Source organism: Hypanus sabinus, chromosome 20, assembly GCF_030144855.1.
Source record: "Hypanus sabinus isolate sHypSab1 chromosome 20, sHypSab1.hap1, whole genome shotgun sequence".
NCBI lineage: Eukaryota > Metazoa > Chordata > Chondrichthyes > Myliobatiformes > Dasyatidae > Hypanus > Hypanus sabinus.
The window spans coordinates 39,246,256-39,259,904 of NC_082725.1; the positions used below are offsets into that span (position 1 = coordinate 39,246,256).

General features: G+C 39.5%; 1 protein-coding gene across 2 annotated transcripts in view; it reads left to right on the forward strand.

Annotated features, from left to right (window-relative positions):
- LOC132378441 (NFX1-type zinc finger-containing protein 1-like) overlaps nt 1-13,649 on the forward strand; it is a 53,983-nt gene that overhangs the window by 21,360 nt on the left and 18,974 nt on the right. For both annotated transcript variants that reach the window (XM_059945361.1, XM_059945362.1), the window contains exons 6-8: nt 6,343-6,471; nt 9,160-9,308; nt 12,292-12,426. In XM_059945361.1, the coding sequence (XP_059801344.1) occupies nt 6,343-6,471; nt 9,160-9,308; nt 12,292-12,426 (413 nt within the window). The remainder of the gene's footprint in view (nt 1-6,342; nt 6,472-9,159; nt 9,309-12,291; nt 12,427-13,649) is intronic.

Genomic DNA, 13,649 nt, shown 5'->3' on the forward strand with positions numbered 1-13,649 from the left:
TTCAGAAGAATATGATCTCAAGACCACCACATCAAGTAGTTTAGTGCTGTACCAAAAATATTCCAGAGATTTCCACAGTATATCATTTCTGTAACATGCAGCATACACATAGCTTACTCTGTCTCGCATTCTTCCTTGTGTATTATGAGTTAACCTGAGTTGCTAGAATTCACCTACAGTGCTTCTGATGACATTGATAAATTAAACATTGAGAAAGGTGTTTCTTGTTTAAAATATAAAGAACATGCGTTAATGCAGCTCCTTTCTGGTGTGGTTTCACTTCAGAGGAGCCAGAAAGAAGCATGGCTGCGAATTTTTTAATAGTTGATTCGCTAATTAGCTCATTGAGAGCCAATATGAAAATAGCTCAGGCCAAGCTGAGTGTCCATTTCGGAATGGGCCATTGCGGGAGTGGAGGAGCTTTGGCTTTTTATATGAAGGGATGGAGTAAGTGCCACCGGTGTTTGGGAGTAAGAGTAGCCTCTCGGAAGGGCACAAATACACTTTTACTACTTTGACCCTTATTCCTTGGTTACGTGTAGACAAGGTGGTAATCAGGGCCGTAGAATGCTCCTCCTGCAAGATGTATGAAGTCAGGGAACCTCACGGTCTCTGTAGCAATTACATCTGTGGGGAGTGCATTCAGCTACAGCTCCTGGCAGACCAAGTCAATGGATTGGTGATGTAATTAGATGTACTCGGGATCATCTTGAAGGCTGAGTGGTTCATAAATGAGAGCTTTTGTTATGCGGTGGCACCCAATATACAGATTTTAGTTAAATGGGTCACCACCTGGACAAGTAAGTGCAGTAGACATTCAGTGCTGGATTCCTCTGTGACTATTTGCCTCACAAATATTATCTATGGATGCTACTGAGGATGTTGTTCAGGGTCTGGCAGTAGTAATCAAGAATCAAGTCTCTGGCACTGTGACTCACCTGAAAGGGTACCATCGTACAACGATAAGAGGAGATTTGATAATTTGGGGGGGGGGGGGCGTGATTCTGAGATTGCAGAAGATATGCCAGGATGATGTTGTCCTTTAGTGTGCCAGAGTTAAGGATGTCTCTGAGCAGCTGCAAAAAAAATCCTTGAGGGGGAGTGCAAACAACCAGAGGCCTTTGTTTGTGTACAGATGATATAGGCAGACCGTAGGATGAGGTCCTGCAAGGTGACTTGAGATGCAAAAGAAACTAGGTTAATAAACACATACAAACAAATTAGAGGAACTCAGCAGGTTGGCCATCAGTCCTGACGAAGGATCTCGGCCCGAAATGTTGACTGCTCGCTTCCACAGATGCTGCCCGCCCTGCTGATTTCTTCCAGCTTGTTTGTATGTATTGATTTGACCACAGCATCTGCAGTGTACTTTGTGTTTACTAGGTTAATAAGTAGTGAGGTCTTGATCATATGTTTATTCCAAGGAAAGGGGTATTTGTAGCTTTGAAGCACATCAAGTGGGCAAACTTCCAGGGACTGACGAAGTGCAAGTTCCAATGAATTACAAAGAAATCTTTCTTAGTTATTGAGATGAACTGAGGAATGGTAAATGGATTTCATTTAAAGTCAGTGGGAAGTGATGCATTTTGGACACTTAAACCAGGTTAGGATTAATACAGTGAGTGGCAGGGCAATGACGAGTGTTGTGAAACCGGGTCCTGGGAGTACAAGTGCACAGTTCACTGAACGATACCACGCAAGTGGACAGCATGGTGAAGAAGGTATTCAGCACAATGGCCTTCATCAGTCAGGGCACTGAGTTCAGGAGCAGAGATGTTATCTTGCAGTTAAAGTCATTGGTGAGGCTGCACTTAGAGTATTGTGCACAATTTTAGTCACCCTGTTTATAACAAAGACATAGTCAAGTTTAAGAGGGTGCAAAAGAGATTTATGAAGATGCTGCCTGTTCTGGAGAGAATGAGTTACAGGGAGAAGTTGGCCACAGTGGACCTTTATTTCTTGGTGCATAGAAGAACAAGGGGTGACCTCAAAGGAGTTTATAAAATCATGAGAGAGATGGATTAAGTGGATGATCATTGTTTTTTCCATAGGTTTGGGGAAATGAAAACCAGAGGGCAGAGTGAATTTGCAGTCCTTTGCAGTGAATAAAATGCATACGTGTACCGATTGTTGTGGCACAGGAAGAACAGCTAACTTGCACAGTTAGAGGCAGAAAGAAAATTAAATAAACTTACAGTGATGTCAGTAGAAGGATAAATCTTGTGCAGGTGGATGGGGAGAACTTCCTTAATGTTGCTGGAATATCCTTCTGTTTTAATTTTATGGGCATTTTAATCCTCCCTGAGAAAGAGATTGGTAGGGAAGGATTGTTATTTAAATACTCAGAGTGAATATAGTTCTTCCTAGAATATTTAACAATGTTTATTTTTTTAAAAAAGCACCATTCCTTTAGTAATGCTTTAGGTCATTACAAAATAGAGACTGTAGGTCAAGGATGGGCATCTAGAACAGGGGTTCCCAACATGGGGTCCCTAGACCCTTGCTTAATGGTATTGGTCCATGGCAGGAACCCCTGATCTAGAAGGATCCTTTGCTGTCAACAGTTCAAAAAACAGGGACTAGAGTAGACCAATCACTTTTTACACATTCAGCCTTTTTTAAAAGCTTGGAGATCCAACAGTTTCTATTCATAGCTACACCACCTTATTTCTTCCTTTCTGCTAGCTCTGATGTATCTCATTGTGAGAATATGTTAGCAAACAGCAAGGCCAACAACTGTTCCCGTCAGAGTCATAGAGTCGACAGAACCAGGCCTCTTTGGCTCACCTACTTCACGGTGAACTGTTATTCTGCCTAGTCACCTGGAACAGAGCCCTCCACGCCTCTCCCATCCACATACCGATCCAAACTTCTTAATATTGCAATCAAACCTGCACCTACCACTTCTGCTGCCAGGTCATTCCACACTTCCCTCCCCGATTGAAGAAGTTTCCCCTCAGCTTCCCATTAAGTATTTCATCCTCCACTCTTGACCTGTGACCTCAAGTTTTAGTCTCACCCAACCTCAGTGGAAAATCCTGTTTGCATTTGCCCTATCTATATCCCTCAATTTTGTATACCTCTATCCAATCTTCCCCTCATTCTCCCACACTTCTGGGAATACAGTTCTAACCTATTCAATGTTTCCCTATAACTCAGGTACTCAAGCCCCTGGTAACATCCTCGTAATTTTTCTCTTATGTTCTTTAAATCTTATTGCTAACTCTCCTGTAGGAAGATGACCAGAACTAGGTACAATTCACCAATGTCTTATACAATTTCAACATAACATCCCAATTCCTGTATTCAACGCTTTGATTTATGAAGATAAATGAGCCAAAGCTCCCTTTTTGACACTAGCTACCTGTGATGCCACTTTCAAAGAATTATGGATCTTTCTTTCTAGATCCTTCTGTTCTACTGAACTCCTCAGTGCCTTACCGTTTAGTGTGTACGTCCTGCACTGGTTTGTCCTCCGACAGTACAACACATCACATTTGCCTGAATTAAATTACATCTGCCATTTCTCAGCCTGCCTTCGAGCTGGTCCAGAACGCACTGCAAGCTTTGATAGGTTTCTTTGCTGTCTACAGTGCTCCTAATATCGGTGTAATCTGCAAACGTTTTGATCTAGTTTACCATGTTATAAGACCGTAAGTCGTAGGAGTAGAATTAGGCCACTGAGCCTAAATATATCAATTTTTGAGACTGCTCTGACATTCAATCATGGCTGATATATTTTCCCCCTCTCATCCATTTGATACCCTAACTAACCAAAAGCCTATCCACCTTGGCCTTCACAGCAATAAATTCTACAGATTCACTACATGCTGACTAAAGAAATTCCTTCTCATCTCTGTTGTAAATGGACATCCACTATATAAAACATCCGCTCCACATCTACTCTGCCGTTGCCTTTCAATATTTCACTGGTTTCAAAGAGGTCCCCCTTCATTCATCTAAATTCCAGTGAGTACAGGCCCAGAGCCATCAAATGCTCCTCATACGTTGTTCCTTTCATTCTGGGAATCATTCTTGTGAACCTCCTCTGGACTCTCTCCAATGCCAGCACATTATTTCCTAGATAAGGGGTCCAAGACTGTTTGCAATACTCCAAGTGCAGTCTGACCAATGCCTTATAAATTCACAGCATTACATCCTTGCTCTTATGTAATAAACCTCTTGAAATGAATGCTAACATTGCATTTGCCTACCTTAATGCTGATGCAAACTGCAAGTTAACCTTTAGGGAATCCTGCACAAGGACTCTTCAGGCCCCTTTGCCCTCTGATTTTTGAATGTTGTCCCCATTTAGGAAAGTCTGTGCCTTTACTCCTTTTACCAAAGAATATGACCATACACCTCCCTACACTATATTCTATCTGCCACTTCTTTGCCCATTCTCCCAATGTGTCCAAGCCCTCCTGCAGACTCCCTGCTAGTGTTGAGGAATCTTTGCATGGACTGCAAATTTCACCACAGATCCACCAATTTCATCATCTGAATCGTTGACATTTGACAAGAAAGTAAGTGGTCCCAATACCAACCCCTGCGAAACAACGCTTGTCACTGGCACCCAACCAGAATAGGCCCTCTGTATTCCAACTGTCTCCTGACACTTAGCTAATCTTCTGTCCTTGCTAGTATCATTCCATAATGCCATGGGCTCTTGTTAAGCAGCTTCAAGTGCGACACCTGGTTAGGTGCATTCTGAAAATCCAAGTAAACAGTATCCATTGACTGTCCATTGACTATCTTGCATTTTATTTCCTCAAAGAATTCCAACAGATTGGTCATGTAAGATTTCCTGGTAAGGAAACCATTCTGACTTAGGCCTACTTGATAGTATACCTCCAAGTACCCTGAAACATCATCCTTGATAATGAACTCCAACATCTTCCCAAACACTGAAGTTGGTATCATCCAGATCATTGATACAGATGACAAACTTTTTTAGATTTGTTTTTACAAGACTGTTTAATGTCTTTTTCACAGTTAATGGATAAATATGATATATCTAATACACATTTTTTTCAGATATTTACAGGTTAGGAATTTTTTACGTGATTTTCTACCGAATTACCCCTTGGCCTGCTCTTTAAATTTGGCTTATTTTTCTGTTTAAACCTTTTCAAAAATGATTAATAGCTATCATTTATAAACAGTTAATGAATGCTCGCATGTCACCTGGGAAGTAGAACTTCAACATTCACTTTCAGATAATCAATGGAGTAAAATTTATTATTTAGTCATAATTCATCCGTCTGTGCACGCCATATCTTAATTCAGTTTAAGATAGTACATAGGGTGCCTATGTCCAAAGATAAATTGGCGTATATTTTTCCTAATTTAAGCCCTATTTGTGACAGATGTAACGTAGAAGTGGCTACTCTAACTCATATGTTTTGGTCATGTGCAATTTTAAATAAATTTTGGAGGGATGTGTTTGGAATATTATCTAAAGTTATAGATATGGATGTTCAACCTAATGCACACAGCAATTTTTGGGATTATTCCAGAGGAAGCAAGGAAAGTGTCTGCTTCCGCCCAACATGTGATAGCTTTTTCAACTTTACTGGCTAGGAGAGCTATTTTGCTACACTGGAAAGAATCTAATCTGCCTACTGTTTTCTATTGACTCTCCTCCATTATGTCATGTCTAAGCTTGGAGAAAATTAGAAGCCGGACATTTGATACATCCTTTAATTTTGGACAAGTCTGGCGACCTTTATTCAATATTTCACATGATGTAATTTTTATTTATTTATTTATTCTTTATTCTCTTTGGTGAAAATCCTTATCCATGAAGGTTCGGAGATGACTGGAAGGATGTGTTTTTTTTTCTCTCTCTCATTTTCTAATTTTATCCTCAATTGGACTGCCCATCTTTTTTTTTTCTTTTTTTTGTTCCAGTTTAGTTAGTGGGGTTTTTCCCCCTTTATCAATAAAATTTCCAATCTTTTTTTATGATTGCTATGAGGAGTTGTGGTCTTTTTTGACCATTGTCTATATAACAGCATAATATTTTACCTATTTGATTTTGACATAATATACTTTCTGTTTTTTAATTATTGCTGTTTATGTCTTTTATATTATCTATTTGCTAAACTCCTCCTGTTTTGTATATTCTTTATTTGAAAATCAATGAAAAGATTGAATAATGAATGAGATGACAAACACTAAACAGAACTGTTAGTTAGCCCCCTTTCCCAGTTCTTATGTCTGACTCCCTATATTTGAACCAGCTGCTGATATTAGGCTTGAGACAGGAAAATGACATTGCATGTTCTAATCATTTATTTCATCAATTTAATCTATTAATATTTGATGTTTCTTTTACAGGAAAAACATATTTGGGACTGAAGGCCGTCAGCGTCCTCCTGGCTAATATGAATCTTTGGCAATCTGACTCTAGATCTCCTATTCTGGTGGTGTGCTACACAAATCATGCATTGGACCAGTTTTTAGAAGGTCAGTGACTTCAATATATCAGGTAATTTATCATCACCTCTTAATGTTGCTCCAATCCAACTGATCAATTGTAGTGTCATCACTGTTACAAAGCCACAAAATGTGCAGGTTGTGATTCCACAACCTTGCTGGCTTTTGAATGGGGAAAATTAATATCAATCAATAAATTTTAAGGTTATGATAACCCACATGGAATTAATTTGTTTATATCTGCTGCACAATTCTGAACAACCTTAAGAATGGATGAAATACATCAGGAACAAGCCATAAACCTTCTCGACCCAGTTCTAGAATTCAGTAAGGACAAATTTTCCACTTCAAGTATAATTTTCTACTTTCCATCTCCATTCCTTTTAATTCTGTGTGCTTCCTAAAATATCACTGTCAACCCTGTATATACTCAATGACTTGAGAACTGCCTGAGGTAGTGTTGACACCGACATTCACTTAAAATCAATAAAACCAATTATAAATAGCTGTGCTCCCAGCTTTAGTGCCTTGTGACATTGCAGTAGTAATGGCTCACTAATCTGAAAATGGCCTATTCCTGTTTGTTATTTTCTCTCTGTTAACCGATCCTCCTTACTTATAAATAGGAAATGCAAGAAAAAAATGCAGACACTGCAAGTCCTGAAATTTAATCTGGAGAGGCAGTAATGGGGGACGAGGAAACAGCAGACTAACTTTGCATCAGTATTTTGCATGAGGTTTCACTGTAGAAGACACTAGCTATATGCCAGAAATTTGGAAGTGTTGGGGCAGAAATGAGTGTAGTTACTGTTACCAAGGAGAAGGTATTTGGACAGACTTGAAGGTCTGAAGATAGATATGTTAATTGGACTACACCCCAGGGTTCTGAAAGAGGTAGATGAAGAAATTGTGGAGGCACTAATAGTGATCTTCCAAGAATCACTACATTCTGGAATGGTTCTGGAGGAATGGAAAATTGCAAATGTCACTCCACTCTTTAAAAAGGGAGGGAGGTAGAAGAAAGGAAATTACAGGTTGACTTTAGTGGTTGGGAAGATTTTGGAGTCCATTATTAAGGATGAAGTTTCGGGGTACATGGAGGAACAAGATAAAATAAGCCGAAGTCAGTATGGTTTCCTTATGGGAAAATCTTGCCTGATAAATCTGTTGGAATTCTTTGAAGAAATAAAACACAGGATAGACAAAGGAGAATCAGTTGATACTGTTTTCTTGGATTTTTAGAAGGCCTTTGACAAGTTGTCACACAAGATTGCTTAACAAGGTAAGATCCCAAGGTATTACAGGAAAGATGCTAGCATGGATAGAAGATAAGCTGATTGCCAGGAGGAAAAGAGTCATTATAAAAAGGGCCTCTTCTGGCTGGATGACCAAAGTGATTCCTTCATGGCCAAGTTTGTGGACAAAATGAAGGAAGGTGTAAGGTCAGAACACAAAAATACAACTGCAGATGCTGTGGATCAAAGGATACGTACACGACGCTGGAAGAACTCAGCAGGTCAGGCAGCATCCGTGAGAAAAGAGTAGTCAACGTTTCGGGCTGAGACCCTTCATCAGGAATCCCCCCCTCCCCCATTCCTGATGAAGGGTCTCGGCCCGAAACGTTGACTACTCTTTTCTCACGGATGCTGCCTGACCTGCTGAGTTCTTCCAGCGTTGTGTAGGGTCAGATACTGTTGAAGCAGCAAGTCTGCAGAAGGACCTGGGCAGTTTGGGAGAATGATAGATGGATTTTTGTGTAGGGAAATGCATGGTCATATACTTTAGTAGAAGGAATAAAAGAGCAAAGTATTTTCTAAATGGGCAGAAAATTCAAAAGTTACAGGTGCAAAGCAAGTTGGGAGTCCTTGTGCAGGATTCCTAAAAGTTATCCTGCAGGTTGAGTTGGTGGTAAGGAAGGCAAATGCATTATTAGCATTCATTTTGAGATGCTTATAGTAGAAGAGCAAGGATGTTTTGCTAAGACTTTATAAGGCATTGGTCAGACTGCGCTTGGAGTATTGGCAGCATTCTTGGGCTCCTTTCCTGAGAAAAGACAGGCTGCCATTGAAGAGGGTCCAGAGGAGGTTCATGAGAACCATTGTGGGAATTTAAGGGATTGTTCTGGGCCTGTACTTGCTGGAATGAGATTAAATTCTGCTAAGTCTGCTCCCAGCCAATTTATGTTCTTCAGTTAATGTTATCAACATTAGAAAGGAATAAAAACAAGTTAGTTTCAAACCGCAGGAGGTGTCAGGAAGAGGTGGAGGCAGCCACAATATGTATTTTGGGCACATATTTAATTTTATTTTTATCTTTGACTTCTAGCCTCTGAAATTTTTTTTGATTTTCGTTCCTGAATGCCTCTCTCCTGAGTGGACTAGGGTCAACAGCAACAGAAATGTAAAGTATAGAATTGGTAGGACAGATTTGCATCTGAGATGGAGGAATTTGTCCCTCCTAAACATCAGGCCAAAGATGTATCTGAATAGCTCCATCGGAAGAGTGGGGAGGATGTCAGGTAGGAGTAGGTTACGTGCATTGTTGGTTCTCAAATGCTTCAACTGAGTTACTTTAAGATGTTTACGGGTAACAGTTAAGAGTTAAGTTGTTTGTAAGCATCCCCCTTTACTTTTCAATATTGCTTAAAATGGACGATCCAAAAACTCCTCCAACCTGTGTCTGAAAGAAAGTGCTAATCCAATGATGTTGTTATTTTAGGAATTCACACCTTTATGAAAACTGGGCTGGTCAGAGTTGGAGGAAGGAGCAGCAGTACCATTCTCGCCAAGTTTTCTATGGCTGAGCTAAGAAAACAGAACAACTTTAGGAAAAACCTGCCATCGTATCTGAAAAGCATGTATTCTGACGTAAGTTTGAAAAAGGATTCATTATACGTGTTTATTTTGCTGAGAAATTTAATAAACAAGATAAAACTGAATTTTGGAAGAGGAGAAACTTAAACTATGTAGAATCTTGGATACCATCTTTCTTATTGTGTCTGTTTTTGCTCATTGAAAGACATTCAATTTGTCCTAATCCCTTGCATTTCTCTGACAACTGCAAGTTTGTTTAATTCTAGGGAATTTATCCAGTTTTCTTTCAACTATTTAGACCAGATCTGTTCTGGGGTCTTTTTCAGATCCCAACAACTCACCAATTATTCCTATTCCATTTATCATGAATTGTTATTTGCTGGTTTCAGACTTCATTACTCACCCTTTAAATGGACAATATAACTTTAAACACCACCTCAATGGTGGACAAATTATTGGGCTGAATGACATTTCATTTAGAAAGGTAGGGATTAATCAGGGTTAGACTGAATGTGTTTGTTAAGAGAACTCGTTGCTTTACTAACTTCACTGTCACTATTTTTGAGGCACTTACAAGGAAGAAGGAGAGGGTAATATATGAAGTATAGTTCACATAGAATTTTGTATTGATTTCGATATTCCCACATAGTAGGCAGCTTGAGAAATAAAAGCTCATGGAAGTTAGGGAAGAATGACAAACTGATCCAGAATCAACACGTACAAACATGCTGGAGGAACTCATTAGGTGGGGCAGCATCTGTGGAAACGAGCAGTCAACGTTTTGGACCGAGACTTTTCGTCAGGACTGCAAAATTGGTTCTTTGGCAGAACACATTTATTGATTAGTTATTTTTGATTGATCTTTATTTATTGTGATTGTAAAGATGTTAATAGTAGGGCACTCTCTAAGGTAATGGAAGATGCTGGAAAAGTTAAACTGACAATGTGCAAAAGTTAAATGAAAAGAACTTTGAGAGAGTGCTCTTTAGAAAGGACATGCCCAATATTACATAAGCCATGTATGTTACCACAGAGCTTTAGAGAAATCAATACTGAATCCCTTTCCTTTCTATGCTATATTTTAGCAATTTATACCTAAATATAGGGAACATGATAAAAAGTCTGTAGAATTAAAAAAATTATCTACGGATATTTGTGAGGAAGAAAGTTTAGACTGCATGGAAATGTATATGGTCTGATCAGAAGGGAGCAAAGTGACAAATAGAATTAAATCCAAGAAAATGTACAGTGATCACAACATAAGATAGGAGAGACAGAGAGGCCCCATTTGCACTTTCAGACACGGTCCACCATTCATTAAGATCACAGGTGATCTGTTGCCTGTACATTTTCCAGTACTATTCACAAGTACTTTTATCTATCAATATCTCTTTTGAATGAATACAATAGCAGAGCCTTGAAAGTTCAAAGCACATATATTTTATAATATACCGCCTTGAGATTTGTCTACTAACAGGAAGCCACAAAACAAAGAAACCCAAAAAACCCCCATCATAATAAAAAGACTGTCAAACCCCCCAGTGTGCAGGAAAAACACAAGCAAACAGGGTTTTGAACTGCAGTCCACAAAGAGAGTCTGTCCCCAGACCTTTAGTTCAGCGCAGAGCGGAGCAGCAAGCTAAACTGGTTCTCCATTCACCTTGGGCCCTGACTCCCTGGACTTTCAGTCAGGCCCAGTGCCTAAATCATCATCATCCAAACACTGTGTTCAGTTACTTCAATACGCTCTAGGCTCTGGACCCTGGACCCCACTACCTCGATTCAGCCTGTACCTAAACTTTTTTGATTTGGCCTGGTGCTTAAATTGTCATCCAAACATTGGGTCATGAAACAATAAAGAAAGACAAAAATGAACTTTTACAATATATTGTCTTGTAGTTTAAATTACTAAAAAGACTAACCTACTAGGCTGATAAGGAACTTTGCACAATCACGCTATCCACCGCCAATAACTTACTCATGAAAATCTTTCCTCACCAAGCTGGGAAAAACACTCGAACCATCGTTTTAGAACATTGTAGCTCTTCTTCCTACTCCACACATGCAAAGTGATGTCACTGTTTTCAGTTAAAGGCACAGGCAGCTATTTAGCATTGCCAGTGTGATGCACCATCAATAACTCACTCTGAGACGTAAGGCGAGATATCGGCTTTTATTGACTGGAAGAAGGAACAAGCAGTGAGTGACCACCATACTACATCCTGGAGACTGAGAGGCCGGGCTCAGGCCTTGATCGCCTTTATACAGGGGTCTGTGGGAGGAGGCACAGGAGCAGTCAGCAGGGGGCGTGTCCAGACAGGCACACGTAGTTCACCACACAGTGGGAAAACATGAGTGCACTATAACAATCAAAAAATGATACTCAATGGTCACCTGCTTACATAGAATACAAGAGTGGGAAATTTTGCTAGAACTGCATATGTTGCTAATTTGTCCTCAGTTCGAGTGTTGTGTATAATTCTAGTCACACCCTCACAATGAAGATGAAATTATATTGAAGGAGTTTTGCCAACACTGGAACATCTCGGTTAAGAGTCAAGATGATTGCTTTCTTTGGCGTAGAGTAGGCTAAGGAGTGATTTAACTGAGATGCATAAAACTGAGCAGCTGAGACAGAATAAATGGGAAGAATCTATTCCTTTCAGTAGAGAGATCAAAAACCAAAAAAACACTCATTTGAATTATTAGAAGTATTAGAAGTAAAAGATAACTTAGATGGTGGTGGTCAAGAATTGACTGCTTGTGAGAGTAGTAGAGCTAAAAATCTTCCCTTCATTTAAAATGTACTCAATGTACTAAACTTTGAAGATGAAGGCTGAGTAATTTTTTTGTTTTAATTTGGCAAAGACTAAATGGCTTCATAATTTTTCTATGATCCTGTCTGTATGTTCCTTCTTTCCTGATGGCTGGATGATGGAGTGGGGTGGGTTTTAAATGCCATGGAGATTGTGGAAGCCATGGAGAAACCATATTGCACATTATGATTGAAATATCATATTATAAATCTTTTTTGCAGTTAATTGGAGAAAGAAAAGAGTTGCAGAAGAAAATTGAAATGTTGATTGTGGCTTTGGAAGCAAGTCGGAAGGGAGTTCTTCAATTACCTTCTCTTTCCAAATACATTCAGACAAAACACTTACAGGATCTAAAGGTGGGAATATTTTGTTTCTATACTTGGTTAATATATAAGTAAGAATCTCATATATGTTAATAAGAGTGAAATATTACTGGCTGTCCCCATTTCCCCCCCCCCCACTGGCTCAAAGTTACTGGCTCTCCCCCAACCAGATCAAGGTACAAATGAACCCAATCCCATTCCATGACTGTTCTCCTTTCTTCAGAATTCACTCCATCCTTCTTTCCCTTGGTTTTCCAGTCACGTCAAACTTTGCTCCACCCTTCTTGTTAACCCATACCACAATCCATTTTTGCTGCACCAATTTCGCTATTATCTGTCTTCAACAAACCAGCCAAGGGAGGTGTGGCTGGTCTACCCGTCCCTATACATCTCAAATCTAATTGCTCAGCCTTTCACTGATGAAGTTATTGGTTTTTTTTATCAACACCGTTATAAATTCATATCTCCCAAGAATTTTATCCAGAACCTGACTGGGGTTGTGTAACTTCCAAACTGGGAGGCTGCTGGACACCTACAGTGATGCCAAAAATATGATACCGCTTGAGTAAAATTCTTTTGCATCCAACATCTGCAAAAGTAACGGCATTTAATGGCTGTAAACCTTAACTTAAAAATTTAGGTCTATTGCGTTACATAAAGGAGACACGTTTGCCTGTTGCATCTCTGAAAATTCCTCAAATTTTCTTGCTTGGTGTTTGTATACACATCTTCTGCTAGGAATATTCTTCAGCTGTCGAATGGACTTGTAACTCCCAGTGTCCAGATCTATATCCAAGCCCGTAGCTCTACCACTACATGAATATATGCTATAATCATGTCTCTTCTTCCCTACAGTGTCTATTTCTTTGATCTCCACTTCTAATTCACTATAGCCACATGCTGCCCTAACATCTCTCAGTCCTACACTGAGCTTTTGCTTGCCTTGCATTGGTAAGGAAAGACTTCTCTGCACACTTTATAATACGCTATAGGAGCAGAATTAGACCACTTGCCCATCAAGTCTGCTATGGACAATGCCAATCTGTTGCATATAATGCCATGATAGAATATTGTGATCAGAAAACCTCACAAAATATGACAAGTGTAGGACTCCTTCACAGGACTGTGCAACACCTTGTTTAGATGCTGAGGAAGACATGCTTGTGTCACTGCCTTTGGAAGTTGGGTTTAATTTTCATTGTATCATACTGCAAGTATACATCTATATGCACGTTTTTTGTGTTCAAATTCCTGAC